The following is a 15,701-nucleotide window of genomic DNA, read 5'->3' as shown; positions in this document are numbered from 1 at the left end:
ACGTCGAGATCCTTTGTATCAGTTTAGTATTACGTAGAGGCTTCTGTCCGCTGAATTTTATGTGTCCATGTTTAGAAGTTTCAAAAAATTAACACATACTGATTGGCTTTAATTGTTGACTACAAGTAAATGGATGGGCTGATCGAGACATTGGACATTGCAGCATTCAAAATAATCTATTGTTGAATTAGAATCAATCCATAGTATTATTCTTAATTTTTTATTTTAACTTTCTCTAAGCTTCATTTCACCTAAGTTCATTCACTTGTTTACACCAGCTGTCCAGTCGTATGTTACGCAGACTTCCACTTCCTGATATGAAGTGTGGCTAGAAAAAAAATGGATTGATGTTGCTGTCGACAAAACGGCAACGTGATATCCTGCCTATCGATTGTGTGATTGCCCAGGGTGCACGGCGCTCAGTTATGCTGTAGCTTGTGGACGAAGTAAACCGTACATCTGTGCTTTGTCGGAAAAAAAAGTTAAGTGTGAAAGTGGAACAGCGTATCAATGTGAAGTTTCTTATGAAACTTGGAAAATCCGCCACAGAGACTTATGGTTTGTTGAAGGAAGTGTACGGAGATGAGTGTTTATCATGCACACAAGTGTTTCAGTGGTTTCAAAGGTGGACGAGAAGTGATCGTAGCAGCAAAGCATTCAAATTGTCATGAGGACAAGTGCTCTCATCATTAACGAGGATGAATGGTGATTAGCTACATCTTCCATTAATCTGTTGGGAGTGGTTGGCTCAATCCCATCATTCTGTAGAATGATACGAATTACAGTTGTCAAGCCTCATAGACAGATGTGCCAATCAAAATAATTTATATCACATTAAACAACCATTTGTTCAGTATTTATTTGTAGAAAATTTAGATCTTCACATTTGCTCATTTCCACGTTATTGACTGGTCATTTTTAATTGGTGGTTGTCTCTCATGGTGAGACAGACAATCTAATCTAGTTGATTTCTGTTGCATCGAGCTATTATTTGGTACATCTATCAGTCCATCAAGTTTTGTTTTTATATATATTTGTAGTTTCAGAGATACTCATAGTTGACAGGCAGACAGACATGAATGTTCCGTAAGGGTAAACTAGCTGTAACATAACCTGTCCAACAGTAATTATGCAACTGCAATCTTTATACTGCTGACACTGATATTTGACACAGACAGACAGACATGATCATGTAAGGGTTTTTTCTTTCAGATTTTGCTGATTACTGAAAAAAAAACAACTGTGGAAAAAAAAAGTTGCATTGTCTAGTAAGACAATTTTTGGGGGGGAAATCACAAAAGTGCACCCACAAAGACATCGCAACGGACATAAACGCTATCCCAAGGTAAATACATTATACATGCATAAAACACATTAAGGTATTAATCCATGAAACCCTGAAGAATCTTCAAAGCAGAGTTAGAGTAACCTTGAACAGATCATACTGTTGAATGCAGTATCGATGATCTGGCATTCAACCCACCAATTAAACACAGAACAAAATATTTTAGAATATATAAATGGCAATTGAATTACAGATGTGATCCCCTGAAACCAACCCAGTGCATAGTACGTAATAAGCTCCCAATGACACCAAAAAATGCAGAAGACTCAAGTAAAAAGGGGGAAAGGAGAACCATTGTGTCCAGGATAACACCAGCAGTATTTATATTTTCTTACATTACATCATATTTTGCTTCCTTAGGCTAATCATGAGGAATGATGATTAGGTGAAATTGATTAAAGGTATCTCACACAGAAACACCCACTCCAAGGCTAGGAACTGAATTCTGGAACCTTCCGTCCTATTGTAAATAGTCCAATTAGCAGTTCCACAAAGATTAACAGTTCTTGCAAACACCTTTGCTAAAGTTGTACTTTTCTTCCTCTTAAAATATACATTAACATAATTAAAATAATATAATTAAGTAATTGCTTACCTTGGTTCAATTATTTCTTCCCTAGTTGGCTTTGCACTTTTGAAGTAGCTGCGTTTTATACCTGTAAATACAAAAAAATATATATATCTTGCAATATTAAGGATAGATAGTATCTTTAAAACTAAGTCAATTTTGTTCGAAACTAAGGGTTATGCCAAGTGGTTCAGTATAAGTAATCGACCAAAACAGGGAAGTGCTCTTTCCCCACTGCTCTTCATAATTACAATGGATGCAACTAACGAAGAGGTGGAGAAGAAGGTAAGAGAGGAAGATATGAAGGTCCTGTTGTTTGTTGATGACTTAGTAATATGGGGGAACAGGGAAGAAGATGTACAGAGACAGCTTGATAGTTGGAATGAGGAAATCAGAAGAGCAGGAATGAAATTCAGTGCAGAAAAGAGTGAGGTGCTAATAACAAGAAACAGAGCCAGAAATGAACCAAGAATAAAGATGGACACGGAAGAGTTAAGGGTAGTGGAGAGCTTCAAATATATAGGAAGCATAATTGAGAGAAGTGGAAGATGAGATGAGGAGGTAAACAGAAGAGGACAAATGGGTGGTGGACTATATTCAAAGCATTCGAAGATTAATATGGAACAGGGGTGTACCAATGAAATGCAAGAAGGTAATATATAACACATACTATGTGCCAATAATAATTATGTATGGAGCAGAGACGTGGACAATGACAGAGAAAAAAAAGAATGCTGCTAGCAGTGGAGTATATTGGGGAAGACTAGAAGGGATAGAATAAGGAATGAGGAGATCCAACAGACAGTGGGTGTGGTGAATATTCAGGACAAGATAGATCAGGCACAGATGAGATGGTTCGGACACATGAAGAGGATGGATGCAGAGACTACCAGTAAGAGCTTACAATGCACAAGGAGTGGGAATAAGGCCAAGGGGGAGACCAAGATGTCTGTGGAAAGAGTGGAGAGTGTTAGGAGAAGAGGACAAGATTGGAACACTGTAGAAAGAGAGGAATGGTGGAAGACCAGGAAAAAATGAAAAGGCTTGACTTCTATGCCGACCCAGCCAGAGGAAGGAACGGCAAAGGATGATGATGATGATGATGCACTTTATACCTGTAAAGAATACAAACAAAAAAACTTATTGCAATTTTAAGGATAGATAGTATCTTTAAAACTAAGTCAATTTTGTTCGAAACTAAGGGTTATGCATGAAGATTTTTGAGAGATCCCAACTGTGGAAATTCAACCTGTGATATCTTGATTATAAAGTAACAACATTGACCACTACGCTATCAGAAGATTTTGCAATAGTCATGAATATTACATATATTCATTTTATTCATTATTTTGCTCTTGAAACCATCACATTTCTTCTGGTTACAGGTGGAGATAATTCAAGAACTTGTCACCAATATCATCAGGTCAGTGAAGCTAAAAGATGAAACAGTACATTGAAGTACATACATACCGTTCATATTAGTATATAGTGAACAAAAACAAAATGTGCAATTTCTTCTTTAAACTTCATTGGGTCTGATATGAATGACAAGTTCGCAAAATGTCTCCACCTGTAACAAGAAGGAATGTGCTGTTTATAATATTAGTCCGGGAGAAATTTCTTTGGTATTGACATTTCGCGATCACACGCTGTGACGTTGCCACATAGGATAGCAGGCGGGCACGAACAGTTTATTGCGGCTCTGGGTTCGGAACGCGTGCAAATGGGCGTAAGAGAGAATAAAATACATAATATATATAAAGCTATAAGACAATATTTATAATATCTACTTACAAGTTAGTTGTCCCCCAAGCTCGTAATCCTCTTTACAGGCTGAAAACTCCACTGATATCGCTGTCACTCTCACAGTCAGAACTATTGTTAACGGATCAACCTTCAAATGAACTATCACTCGAATTATTAAGTGAAATTATAAATTCTTCAATGTTAGCTTCATTGATTCCTTCATTTATTGTTGCCTCCTTAAATGATTTTTCCGTCTGCTCCACAATTTTCTTCCAATTGTCAGCTGTAATTTGTTCTATGGCTTCTAACAAAAGTTTCTGTACTTCCGTGATTGTAAATGATTTATTTTGTTCTGCAACATATCTCTTCATGTGTGCACAGACGCTTTCAATAGTCTTATGACTGTATGGCCTCGCTTTCTGGCAATTTCATCAATAACTTACTTTGGAAATTGAGGTGTGTGCCTTGCCACAAGTTCCAGTAATTCTGCTTTTTTCATGTCGACATGAATGAGAATGTTATGCCTGTTCAACCATTCAATTATTTCGGATTTTCTGGATGCTGTAGTCAGTGCCTTATCTTCAATTACTGAATGGTAAGGGGCATTGTCCATAACAATCAAGGATGGTTCTGAAAGATTCTGTAACAATGAATTTTCAAACCAATGTTTGAATTTGCCGTGATTCATTTCTTCGTGATAATCGAGGGTTTTGTTTGACAAACATTAGCAGGCAATTTGGTACGAAACCCTTTGATGTGCCAGCATGTAGCACAATCAGTCTGCTACCTTTCCCAACCGGCACTGCCATTGTCCCTTGTACTGTATCATCAGTCCATCCTTTAGGAAAAGTGTGGCCTGCATTCACCCATGTTTCGTCGAGCCATACAATATTATCAAAATTCACACCACTTAAACTCCTCAAAAATCTGCACCTCCAAGCAAGAATATTGTTTTTCTCCATTAAAACTTTGCAGCCATTCATACGACTGTAACAAAATCCGAAATCTTTCAACACTTTGCGAAGAGAAAATTTGCTTCCTTTAAAAAGATCGGCTTGCTGCAGTGATATTAGCAGTTTTGCAAGTTTTGGATGCTCCTTTGTACTATAACAACAATAAATGTGATGACGAATAGCATCTCTCAGAAAATCGTCCAATTCTGTCACACGTTTTTTCCCAACATGTTTCTTTCCTGGTCTCCGTAATTTTGATGGGCCAGCCTCAATTCCTTCCTCTAAACGAAATTTCTCTTTTCCTATAAGTGACTTACTGATTTTTAATGCTGTCGCAGTCTTGTGAATCACCTGTGACACAGGAAACACAAGTGTACCATTTTCCTTTCCTTTCTCGAAGAATTTGCACACTGAGCACACAAATTCCCGTGCTTGATTATTTAGTGTGCCCTCCGACGACTTCGTTCTTTCGATCTACTTTCACTTCCTGACATGATGGAATGAATGAAAATGCTCAGGAAAGCACAAAAACACTTTTACTCACACGAAACACAACATCAACTTCGATGAGATACAAGCACGCGGCTATGTTTATTTTACAGCGGCAACGCAGCTTTGCCCTCGCTCCCTATCCCTTCTCAAAGCTCATTCGTCATTGGCTCATCTGCCGACGTGACTTTCAGGCACCAGCTGGCTGTCAATACCAAAGAAGTTTCTCCCAGAGTATAACTTATTAAATTATAATGTTAATATTAAATAACCAATTGTGCAATGTCTAAATTTTGCCAACACCAATGTGATATTCTATTGATCTAATATAAAAGTGAAAATAATAACAAAATGGCAAAATGTTGAAATGAATTAGGGGTTATTTACAGATTGGAAAAGAAATACCTGTAACTTTACAGGTACACTGATAAATTTGGCTGATCCTGATACATTACCGATTAATTTTTCCTGTCCCTATTACATCACAAATAAAGTGTATTTTTCATCAGAATATTTAAGACAGTATCTTGAGTCAGATTATACTGATTCTTTAATAGATTTGCACTTCTCATTACTTTGTACTTTCCTTACAAATTAGATTACATCAAAGCATGCAACATAAAAAAATATATCACTATGGAAAATTCAGTGTCCAACAAAACTAATTTAGTTTCAGAGATACGTTAGCTATTATTCTGTTTTCTTATCCAAATGGGCTGATCACTTATCAAATAGAATAAAGCTCACCTGTCTTCACAGAGAGTATTTCTTGAACCTCCCTACTTGGGCTACTCCCGCCGCTTGCGAACCCTTCCCTTTGGATTTCAACAGGTTCCTGCAATTCTGATGTTGCAAGTGGCTTATCATCGCAAGGGGAACTGCTGGAAACCTAAAAGAGAGAATTAGTTTTCACATCACTTTTCTCAAATACTAATTAAAAACACATTGAGTAAACGAAAAGGTGCTGAATACTTTATATTGAGTCAACCTTTAATTTCTACTGAAATTAAGACGTTCCAATCGCATGTATGGAGCTTTTGTTAATTTAAGTCCACTTTATAATGAGATATGATAACTGACTAGTTCTACAGTTTTAAATGGAAAAAGAACCACCGTGCAATGTGCCTTGATTGGAGATCAAAGCCAGGACTCCTTGACAAGAAGGCACTAGCACACACATTTCATGTTAACAGTAACTATAATTTAGCTAATAATGAAACAGTACATCCTAATAAACACAAATTGATCCAAATTCATAGCATAATGTTATTCTGCTGGTATTAATTTTTACTTGTGATATAATAATGTTTTTAAGTACTTACAAGTGAGATGTGCAGTGTTTAATTACACACTAGCTGAGTGCGTGTCATTGCCCAGGTATTTATTTATCCCAATCTTCTATTAGACAGGAATATAATTAATTCTAACTATAGTGTAAAATGAACTTGGAGTTGAACAGTATTGAGAGTGCCACTATTAATCTCAGCGGCCCCGAAAACTATGGATTCCCCACTAATATCGATAGTTTTACATGTCACCCTCTTCCCACCCCCACCCCTAGGAGTGCCAGGGGTGTCTTGGAGTTGAAAAGCATTGGAAGTGCCACTATTCATCTTAGCGACCTCGAAAACTATGGATTCCACACTAATATCAGTCGTTTTACATGTCACCCCCTTCCCACCCTCACCCTAGGGGTGCCAGGGGTGTCTTGGAGTTGAACGGCATTGGGAGTATCACTATTCATCTCAGCAACCCCAACAACTATGGATTCCACACTTATATTGGTCGTTTTCGATTATTTTTACGTCACCCCTTCCCACCCCCACCCTTAGGGGTGCCAGAGGTGTCTTACCCCCACAGTATTTCTTTCCAGATTGCAAGTCATATGTGTACCAAGTTTGGTTGAAATCGCTCCAGGTGTTCGAGTTATGCCGGAACACACACATACATATACACAAACATATCCATATATATATATATATATATCAACACAAGTACTTCCACAATCTGCATTTTTAAATTTTCATGTAAGTTTGCAATTTTTTATATAAGTTTTGATTGAGTTACTTCAAATTTTAAAACCGGAAATAAATAATAATATTTACACTTACCTCTTTCATTGCATGCTTTTAGGAAATAAACTCAATCAGAATTCACTTTCTGCTACTTTTTGGTAAACTTCAAATTTGTGTATACACACAAACTTAATATTTTTAAAAAGTATAAGTTTCAAGTGAAAATTTTATATTTTCCTTATACATCTTAAGTGTGTGATTTGATCCTCCCAGGACATAGAAAAACTAACTAGCTTATGTTGTCAATTAATCTAAGAGTAAATTTCTGTTGGTGACTCTCTCCCTATTGGACATATAAAAAGATTCCTTGTTCACTCCAAAAATTAGACAATCACACCATCTGAGTCATTGAGATTAATAAAAGATAATGTGTGCTACAAGTTGGTTGCCACCATTAAAAGTTAAAAAGTGATCATCCTTAATCCTGACATCCATAAATAGCAAATAACTCCAGACACATCATATTACTTCTTTTTTTGGCTGTATAAAATGAAGTAACCCCTTCCCCTCTAGAGGATATCTTGAACTAATATATCGTCAGTTTCTTGCAAGAACTATTAAAAAAAAACAGATTTCTCATATCTGATTTTTATAAAGTTATTAGAACCTGAAAAAATACAAAAGTTCAATTCATGTGGACTTTTCACCTTGATTGAAAATTTGCAGAATCAAAAAAATCCCTGATTGCTAGAAACACTATTAATCAGTATTTGGAAGCTGACTTTTCATCCCTATAAATAGAGACCTCAATTTTCTTCACCAAAAAAAGTTTATTATTACTAGAACATGGTTGATTGAATTATGGTTTTAAGTCCACTTTGTGCACAGAAAGGCTAATCGGGATGGGACTGGACCTACAGTTTAAAGTGGGATACGAAACCACTGTGCCATGTGCCTCCACTGGGTATCGAACCCGGGACTCCTTGATCACAAGGCGACAAGGTTAACATTACACCATCAGGGAGGCCCTACTTGAACATGATTATAAATGGATAAAAAATTATATTCTAAACAATTTTCATCATGTTGCGCTGACTGTGTAGTGAAAATGAAATCTTACTTAATGTACCATTATCATCATTCCTTGAATATTTAAATAACTACTAGTACTAACGATATCAATTTACCATGATTATGTTTCTGAAGCATAAAAATAAAAGTAACAGGTTATTTATTGACTGCAAGCTAACTAAAACCTAACCTGTCCAAGAGCAATCATGTCCTCTGGGGAAGAAACTCGTGCTGGCAACAATGTTGGTGATGAAGACAATGAAGTATCTAGTATTCTTGGTATGTGAGGAGAAGACAAGTTTTGAACATCTGATGGCTGGAGAGACACCTGAGGGTAGAAAGACCACCAGTTTCATTGCTGGAGAACACACAAAAAAAGGGCACTGCACTTGTCTTTCAGCTATTGCAAGCTCTTCAATACATTCACTTACGCTTGTATGCACATTTCAGGTGTAATCCTGAATAAATCAAGCATTAACAAACACACACAGGAATGCAGAGAGCAGCAGTACACTGAAAGGGAAGTAGGTACGAGGATAAAGAGAATAAATACAAAAATAATCTGTTTATATATGCTGCACCATCTTTATCACCAAAACAAACTTAAACACCCCAAAAAATAGTGTTCATTAAAAATTAGGAATGCACTGATATGAAATATTGGCCGATAACAATAGATACAAAAATTACTGAAACATATATTCTACCGATCCATTATAAAATTTCAAATGGTCCTTGAACAACCGGAAGAGTTCAATAACTTTTTTAATAAATGTATATTACAAGATGCAAAAGAAGCTGCATATTTTTACATTTATTTTTTTATGAAAAGTAGAGAATGTAAATTACATGTTTATATCCATAAAGATAATAACAAAATTGGTAGAATATTGCACTAAATTATAAGATATTGGATCAGTTTAATTATTGGTTATTTCACAGATATGGATATATCAACCGATACCAATAGAGTACCGAATAATATTAGTCCAACTGTATTTCTTCTGCTTGTATTTTTAGTAATGCAACTTCTACTCAAAATTTATGATAGAGTACTATTACAAAGGCAAAATATACATATCACATATCTCGAAGGGTATAAATAAATCTTACCAGTAAATTATTCATGCAGCTACAGGCATTGTAGAAATAACAATAACCCACTTGTAGTCATTATAAATTTAATTTATCTGAGTTTCATATAATATACATATGCATGACTTTCAAGAAAATATTATAATTAACAAATGCTTCTTTTTAAAAAAATGTACATTTAGAAAAAATATATTTTCTAGCAACTACAGGGTGTCTACAAAAATAACAAATCCAAAATTCTTGACTTTTTCTTGACCTCTCCTATCTTTTTCTTAACATTTATTTAATTGCCCCCTACTTAGGTATAGTTGAAAATTAACAAAATATATATTTTTATTTAATAAAAATATCTAAAAATGAAAATGAAAATAACTACAAGGCCGGTTAAGATGAAAACTGAAAAAAGCTGTACTTTAACAAGAAATTTAGACTTGCTTTAATTATTAATGCACATAAAAATTAATGCTTCAGACTTCATTTTGGATGGGGAATGGCCTCATTACTTTATTTAATATTTTTACAAAACTCCATGGATTCAAGAATGTACGAGGGGCGTACTATAATGATTTACACTTTTTTTTTTCTTCAGGTCCCATGGTCCACCATTCGAGAAGTGAGGACTGGCATATGAAGCTACGAGTCTAGTCTACAGATTGCAGGAATCAGTGCCCAAAAAGGATTCCCGGTGTTCACACAGCAGCACGTTCCATACATCATTGTCAGCAGATTATTGGACAACGTGGAAAACTATTATAATGGTCAGAGTTGGACAAGTTGGTTTCTATGAAGAAAGGGTGTGATCACAGCAGAGAATTACAGACTAGAGTACGCGGGGTGTGGCAGGACCTCAAACCCCATTTCAGCAATGGCCGTGGTTCATTCCCGACTGGTGTGGGAGCATGCGTAGTCATGTTGCAGGAGCACTCTTTTTGCCCATTTTCCTGGTCGTTTTTTCTGAACCCATCTGGCGAACACTTTCCCCATATTAAGGTGATCATGCACGATTCGCTGCAGGGTGTTTCTGGACAGGCCCGTGGTTACCTCCATTTCACAAAACATGATGCACCTGTTCTCAAGAATGACTTGGTAAACCTGTGTAATGTTTTTTGGTGTTGTCACAGTCACTTTCCTTACAGAACTTGTCTCCTTTTCTGTTGACGTGCATCCTGTTTTACAGCCTTCCACCCAATTGTAAACAGTTTACCGTGAAGGTGCAGGTTCACCACATACTGCTGTAAATCTCTGCTGTGGTCACACCCTCTCTCCATAGAAACGAACTTGTCCAACGCTGACCATTATAATTGCTTTCCATGTTGTCCAATAGTCCGCTGACAATGATGTACGGAACACCTTGCTGTGTGAACACCGGGAATCCTTTTTGGGCACTGCTGCCTGCAATCGGTAGACTACACTCGTAGCTTCATATGCGAGTCCTCACTTCTCGAATGGTGGACCATGGGACCTGATAAAAAATAAAGTGTAAATCATTATACGAGGGTCACTATTTATATTTTGAGCCTAACAATGAAAAAACAGGAATTTGGCATTGAAAACTGCTTTATTGTTTTTCGAAGTATTCTCCTTTATGGTCAATACACTTTTGCATTCGTTCGAACCATTTGTCAAAGCAGTTTTTCCAATCTTCTTGAGACACCTCCATAATATGGTTTTTGAACGCATCAACGGCGTCTTCCGCCGACGAAAATCGTTGTCCACGCAATTTATTCTTGACATTCGGGAACAAGAAGTAGTCATTGGGTGCCAAATCAGGACTGTACGGCAGATGACCCATCAATTCGATTTTTTGACTGTTCATAAAGTCGGTTGTTAGACGAGATGTGTGACAGCTGGCATTGTGTTGATGAAGAATGATCCGACGGCGTTTGTTTGTTTTCCGTATTTAACCCAAGACCTCTGGCAAACAAATTGTTGTGTACCATTCAGAGTTGACCGTTCTACGTTCCTCTAAAGGCACAGTTGCCACATGACCAGTTTTCCAGAAAAAACAGGCGACCATTTGTTTCGATGTGCTTCGAACGCGAACAACTTTTGTTGGATTGGGTTCATCTTGAAACACCCATACAGTCGACTGCTGTTTACGTTCCGGCTCATATGCATATATCCATGACTCGTCACCTGTTACAATCTTATATACGTCTTATGAAGCACCACAATTGTATTTATTGAGCATTTGTTTGCACCAATTGACGTGAGCGTCTTTTTGAGTTTTTGTCAAATTGTGTGGGATCCAACGAGAACATACCTTTCTCACAGCTAAATGATCATGTAATATTTTATATATGCTGGTGGAACTAATGCCTATGGTTGCCTCAATCTCACAGTATGTCACATGACGATCTTGCAGTATTAGGTTTTGCACAGCATCAATGTTTTTCTTGAACAACAACTGATTTTGGACGACCTTCGCGAATCTCGTAGGTGAGCGAATGGCGGTCACGATTAAATTCGTTATAGCAGCGTTTCACAGTGGCAAAGGATGGGGCTTCATTGCCAAATGTGGAAGTAAGTTGATCGATGCACTCTTGTCTTGATAATCCTCATCAAAAATCGTAAAAAATCATCGCACAAAAATGTTCATGAGTTAATTCCATTTTATTGTTGTCGCGCAATCTCCAAGGCAACATAAACAACACAAATGAAGCTATTGACAAAACATTTGAAGTACGTTATGGTCAATAATGCCAGACGATTCCGTGCAAACGTCAAATCGCGCCTAACTTCAATCAGTGTTGCCAAGGCTCAAAATATAAATAGTGACCCTCGTAGTACGCCTGTCGTAATTCTTAAGAAACATTATAGTATGCCCGTCATAATTCTTAAGAAACAAATTGAACAAATCTTAACCACAACTCAATAAAGTTTAAAATTTCCAAATATTCAATTTTATCAAATCCAAGTGCAGGTATATAGCTAACATATGGAACATGGGGGGTAAAGGCAGTCAGGGGCGTGGTGCTGATCACATCACCCCCACTCACGACCGGATCAAGAAAGTGTGGGGCGTTACCCCTACACCCCCTATACGCCTTCATGGCGTGGTGCTAAGCACAGGGGAACACTTTACCTTTTTTTACCTTTTTTATACAGTAAAAAGAAAGAGCAAAAATTCTTGACCACAAACATAATTTCTTGACTTTTTATTGACCTTTTTAACTTCCCTGTTGATTTCTTTATTTTTTATTGACAGTCTTCACTGGTAGACACCCTGAACTGGTACTACCCTAAAATTTTGTTATTCCTGCAAAATATTTTCACAATTGTTGCAAATTCACTGAACATGTGCCAATGAGGAAACAGTAGCGTAAGTAAGATGCAGTCACACTTACCTGGCTCAGTGACTGTGGACTCCTTTCCACGGGGCTATCTTTCTTAGCTGGTGAACTGAATGCATCAGGGGTCATAAGATTCAGCTGAGATGACTGTTGCTGCTGCTGTTGGGAATTCCGATTTGCTGGAGGTTGTTCTGACAAGTGATTGGCAGGTAGATCAGGCATAGAATTATCCAGGTCCGAGACAGATCCACCAGCCATGCTTGTGGAGAGATCAGAAAATCCTTCTCTGAAAACTATTTATTGAAAAACATATATAATGTCCATTATGCCCATCATCGTATTTATAGAATTCACAATAAAGAAAGTTGATTTTACAAATAAGGGGAAATCATCTAACACTTAGAGCCAAACGTTTATGGTGAATAAAAAAATCAAGATTTCGGTACGCAAACTAAGCATATTTCGTGATCAAAAGTGGTATATAAAATGACATTTCGGTGTTAAAATGGTGAATAAAACCCTAAATTTGATTTAAAAACTATACTTATTACACAAAATAAAACATTTCTCTTTTAATACAGTATCACATTTATGTAGTTACGAGATTATTAAATTTATTCCTGTGTAAAGGAGTCTTATTTTTAAATATTTACAGCAGAATAAATATTCTTTGAACTACAGGATAAATCTGAATTCAGAAAGTGTAGTGTCAGAAAATAAACTCTAAATTTTGCAATTTGCACCATTTTGTGTCAAAAGATGGGAGGAAAATGCACCTCGCACCTTTCAAAAACATGAAAAATGAACATTACAGCATGTTATTTCACATATCTTGTATCTGCCAAAAAAAGAAATATGCATGGCTTTAATAAGGCACAAGGTGCATTCAATAAATAACCGGAAAAGTAGTATAAAAAATCTAATATAAGACCGTGATTGTTATGTTTGCTATTTTGTGAAGGCATCTGCAAGCTATTCATAGCTGGGGCTGGCACGCCTGCCTCACGCATGGGATGCTGGGAAACAGTTATACAAGATGGCAGCACCCTTACAGGAGTGCTCCAAGCTGGACCAGCGAAGTGTCGTGAGATTTTTGTTGAGTGAAGGCGTGAAAGCCATAGAAATTGATCGCCGCATGACAGTTCAGTACGGTGACAACTGTATGAGTCGATCACAAGTGTACGAGTGGGCTGAGAAGTTCAAACAGGGCATAACCAGTGTTGAAGATTCTCCGCGTCCAGGTCGCTCTGTCACTGCAGTCACGGAAAGCAACACTGCTCAAGTAAAGGACTCGATACGGGAGAACTGCCATACTCTGTCAGTGAAATTGCTTCCCAGATGGAAATAAGCGTGGGATTAGACCACCATATCAGTCATGACATACTGAGGTTCAAGAAAGTGTGTGCAAGGTGGGTTCCAAAACGTTTGACACTGGAAATGAAGAAGAGACATGTTGATGTGTGCAGGGAGCTTTTGCGCTATTATGAACCTGAACGTGACAGGACAACAATGGATTGGCAACATCCTTTGTCTCCCAGACCGTGCTCAACCGAGTGCTGGAAAGGTCACGTTAACTTTGTTTTGGGACCACAAGAGGCCAATTCTTGAACATTACATGCCCAGAGGCACAATGTAACCAGTACCACCTACTCCAACCGTTTGCGTGAAAAACTGAAACCAGCCATTCTGCAGAGACGATGTGGTCTGGTGTGCTTTTGCTCCATGACAATGCGAGACCACACACCGCCAGTGTCACATTGTCTACCACCGAGGACCTAAAGTTTGAGTTACCCCACCCCCCTTTTTGCCCGATCTCGAACCTTCTGATTTCCACACCTTTGGCCCAGAAAGATGGACTAAGTGGCTTGAAGTTCCAGAATAATGACTAAGTCCAGTCAGCGGTGCATGAGTGGTTCCGCACATGTCCAAAAGATGTTTTTCCGTGTGGAAAGAGTGTCCTTATCAAGCGCTGGCGTAGGTGCATTGAGGGGGAGGGGGACTATGTTGAAACATAGTACTGTATTTCTTTTGGAGCTTGTAATAAATACTTGTTACAACATATTTCCGGTTATATATTGAATGAACCTTGTATAATACTCATCTTCCGCTTTTCCATTTTGCCTTATAGTGTCGGGGTTGCCTCTATCCACTCCTTCCATCTCTCCTGTTCCTTTGCCATTCTCTTCATTTCTCTCATTCCTTTTCCTTTCTATTGGCCTATTTCTTCCATTATTTCTCTTTTAGTCTACGGTTATTACAAGCATAAAAACACAGTTTTTCGTTGTAACTTATCTTTAGTCAAACTAAAAATAAATGTCTGATGAAGGGAGCGTGTGTTCTGCTGAAACGTCACAACGAAAAACTGTGTTTTTATGCTTGTAATAACCGTACACTACAAGAGAAATAATTCTAGAATGCAAGCAATACGTACATACAAGAAAAACTATTTATTCTATTCTTTTTTCGAATGTCTAAATATATAAAATAATCCATGGCACGACAGCCATGGAAGAGCCTCGGCCTATCTCCCAACTGCCGGTCTCACCCTCACGATCCTAGAGATGTGGAGTTCTTCAATCGGTAATGGGGTCACGTGAGGTCACCACGTCAAACCCTCAGCCATTACAGGAGGTTTCAGTTTACGCTCCCCAATTTCCTCACGATGGTGGGTTGCCAACGGTCCTATACACAGGCCGAAAACCCAGAGATTGAACCCAGGCAGACTTAAACCCATGCCATCCCGCAGCAAAAAGGACAGCACCTTAGACCGCATGTAAATTGTTACAAACTAAAATGATGACTGTTTCCATTACTACATTTTATTCATGTGTAAGTAAAAAAACCAAAAACTCAATATGCTGACCAAGGCAGAATTTACTTTATTGTAAAACAAACTACGCGTTACGTTTCAACCTTCTAGCAAGGTCTTCTTCAGACTCTGTACCAAATACAAATGAAATAAGGTACAAAACAGAAAGATATATATACACAAAAATCACTCCCCTCCAGACACAAGATTATTAGAAAGTTGCTCAACTGGAACATTCCTTTCCACATTCCCCCACAGCCAGTATATGTTATACTTTTGCATACTTAATACAAGTTTCTTTGGTACTGAGCAACAAT

General features: G+C 37.6%; 1 protein-coding gene across 2 annotated transcripts in view; it reads right to left on the bottom strand.

Moving 5' to 3' along the window:
* The window catches only part of Ge-1 (Enhancer of mRNA-decapping protein 4 homolog Ge-1), an 87,329-nt gene that overhangs the window by 22,448 nt on the left and 49,180 nt on the right, over positions 1-15,701 (bottom strand). For both annotated transcript variants that reach the window (XM_083139014.1, XM_083139016.1), the window contains exons 11-14: positions 12,630-12,868; positions 8,378-8,515; positions 5,849-5,990; positions 1,941-2,001 (exon numbers count right to left, since the gene is read on the bottom strand). In XM_083139014.1, the coding sequence (XP_082995140.1) occupies positions 1,941-2,001; positions 5,849-5,990; positions 8,378-8,515; positions 12,630-12,868 (580 nt within the window). The remainder of the gene's footprint in view (positions 1-1,940; positions 2,002-5,848; positions 5,991-8,377; positions 8,516-12,629; positions 12,869-15,701) is intronic.

Source organism: Lepisma saccharinum, chromosome 17 (genome assembly GCF_977018435.1).
Source record: "Lepisma saccharinum chromosome 17, izLepSacc3.1, whole genome shotgun sequence".
NCBI classification, from domain to species: Eukaryota; Metazoa; Arthropoda; class Insecta; order Zygentoma; family Lepismatidae; genus Lepisma; species Lepisma saccharinum.
Note: the sequence above shows the minus strand (reverse complement) of the source record. Positions and strands in the feature narration are given on the sequence as shown.